This window comes from Nestor notabilis, unplaced genomic scaffold (assembly GCF_000696875.1).
Source record: "Nestor notabilis isolate BGI_N333 unplaced genomic scaffold, ASM69687v1 scaffold19699, whole genome shotgun sequence".
Classification (NCBI taxonomy): Eukaryota; Metazoa; Chordata; class Aves; order Psittaciformes; family Psittacidae; genus Nestor; species Nestor notabilis.
Window position 1 is genome coordinate 52,723 of NW_009945339.1, and position 2,320 is coordinate 55,042.

General features: G+C 43.0%; 1 protein-coding gene across 2 annotated transcripts in view; it reads right to left on the reverse strand.

Annotated features, from left to right (window-relative positions):
• Positions 1-1,777, reverse strand: part of P4HA2 (prolyl 4-hydroxylase, alpha polypeptide II) — a 25,096-nt gene extending 23,319 nt beyond the window's left edge. For both annotated transcript variants that reach the window (XM_010022839.1, XM_010022841.1), the window contains exon 1: positions 1,755-1,777. In XM_010022839.1, coding sequence (XP_010021141.1) covers positions 1,755-1,777 — 23 coding nt within the window. The remainder of the gene's footprint in view (positions 1-1,754) is intronic.
• Positions 1,778-2,320: the final 543 nt, after the last annotated feature.

A 2,320-nucleotide genomic window follows, 5' to 3' on the forward strand; every position in this document is an offset into this window, starting at 1 on the left:
CAGGCTCCAGAGAGCACTGGCAGAAGGGAAAAAGGTTCTTCTAGACAAAATAAACCAGGCTGGAATTTTTCTCCATAATTTAGACCAAATTATTTATTAAACTTTCTAAAAATTCTGAATCAAGAAGATACAAAGACATGGACCTGAAGTTAAAAAAAAGAGTTGCCTGCACATCTACCAGGGTTATCAGTTTCTCACCCACTCTGAATTTCAAATCTCATCACAGGGGATTGAAGCCAGCTCCCACTCCAGCCAAAGGAAGGACTTTTTTCAGGTCAGAAGAGGAAACAAATACCCATTACTCATCCAGTCCCTTTAGGACTCCCACTTGATTGAACTGATAGGCTGCAGACTCTTTTGTATGCTACAGGACAAGAGCATAATCCTCACAAAGTGCTCCTTTAGACAGGAGGCTCCATGCTGAAGCTGGAGGCCCTAAAAACATTAACACACACCCCCCAAAAGAGTCTGAACTATCACAATGCAACAACTTACAAGCTGATGCTGCAAATAAGGGTTACAGCTGTCTCCTGTGCTTGCCTTTGCTATTAAAGACACCTGGAAAATCACTATTAGAATTGTAGCCTACACACGTCCTAAATTTGAAGTATCTTGGTGAAATCTAACAGCCAAATGACTACTTCAGAGTCACCTCAGGCCACAGATGGATTCTTGGTGCAGATACAGTTGAGGCCCACATGCCCAGCTCTGAAGAACAGTCCATCCTCAAACAGCAATTTGAAGCTGGACTTTTGGATGGGGCAAGTCTGTTTGGGGCTTCTCCAAATGCCAGCACTTTGACGCACTGTCTTATTGCTTGCAGACACAGGAGGAAGCAGTGAGCTGGCTGTGCAGCAGGCTTGATCCCCTTCCCCAGAGCTTCACAAGTAGGCAACAACTTGCTATCGGTATTGAATGCTGTAGATAAGACTATATTTAGGTGGAAAATATACAATAATACAACAAAGTGCAAGATTTTTTACATACTTTAGAGCCAAAAAATGGGCTTAATTGTAAACAGATTTTCAGGATGTTGCCAAGGAAGCGCTTCTCTCAATACCTCTATAAGAAAAGCAGCCATAAAAAACATCCAGCTTGTAGCAGTATTTCAAGTCTTACCTGACACATTAGCCAGGAGATGCCTGGCACATGATGGCAGCTATGAAACTACTTAAATTATCAAATCCTAAGGAAACATTAATTTTACCCTAAGCAAGCACGTCTTCACCACTGGCTGAAGACTTCCAAACAATTCAGGGCCAAAATTCATCATCCACATGAACTCAGATGCTCTGATGTTCAGCCACGCCTCTGATCCAAAGAGCTTTGGATTTCAGTGCCTGCCAGTGTCCCACCCAAACCGTGCTGTCGCATCTTGAATCCCATGTCATGATTCCCGATGCTGCCAGTGCAGCACGCAGTGAGTTACCTTGCTACAACGAGCCAGCTCTCAGCCATACCCAGGGACACACAAAGCATTGCTCCCTTTCAATATCAGCTGCCTCCTTGCAAGTGAATTCCCTTCTCTCCATCACTAAATAACTGCTTCCCAACTCCTCCCTCCACTACATGTCAGATTTGCTGCTCAAAGCAGCTGATGTCAGCATCACTACCTTCCCCGCCAGAGGGTTTCATGTGCATCTGAAAACAATTATAATAGCCTAGCAAACAATACATAATTGCCTGGTGTTTTGCAAGGCAACCCAAAAGAAAAGGAGGACAAGTTGTTCATTTGCACACATTAACATGGATACAGTCCATTCACACAAAGCTGCATGTAGTTCTAGCATAGAATGGCTCGTGTTACCCTTCACTGTAAGAACAACCTTAGAAGCTGTAATCATCTTAATTAGCTCCCAATAGGTTTCTTTAAACCATACCAAAGAACGTTTCTTCCACGCTCCAGCAGGCCAGAAAATCTGTGCTAGTCGAAAGCACAGCAGAGCTGCCTGCATCTTACCCTGCAGCATCTGCAAGCTCATCCCATATGAAGCAGCCTAGAGCCAAACCCCACGCTGCTAGTGAAAACAGCAAGACTGCATGCTCTTTTTCCACTAAAGCTTATTTTTTTCACCATTTAAGTTTAGACTGCATTTTACTCTGCAAAGCCCAGAATTTTAGTATACCATAATACTTCACATAACCTTCCATGTGCTCACATAGCACAAAAATCTTCCTGTTTGGGAAGGTTTTTTATATGTCAGTGAACTGTTCCTTTCACTTAATATTGGCAATTTAATTAAAATCAGACATTATCTCAGAGGTGCAGGGATTGACTCTACTCCAAGATCACTCTGGAACATGCTTCCTACCACATTTC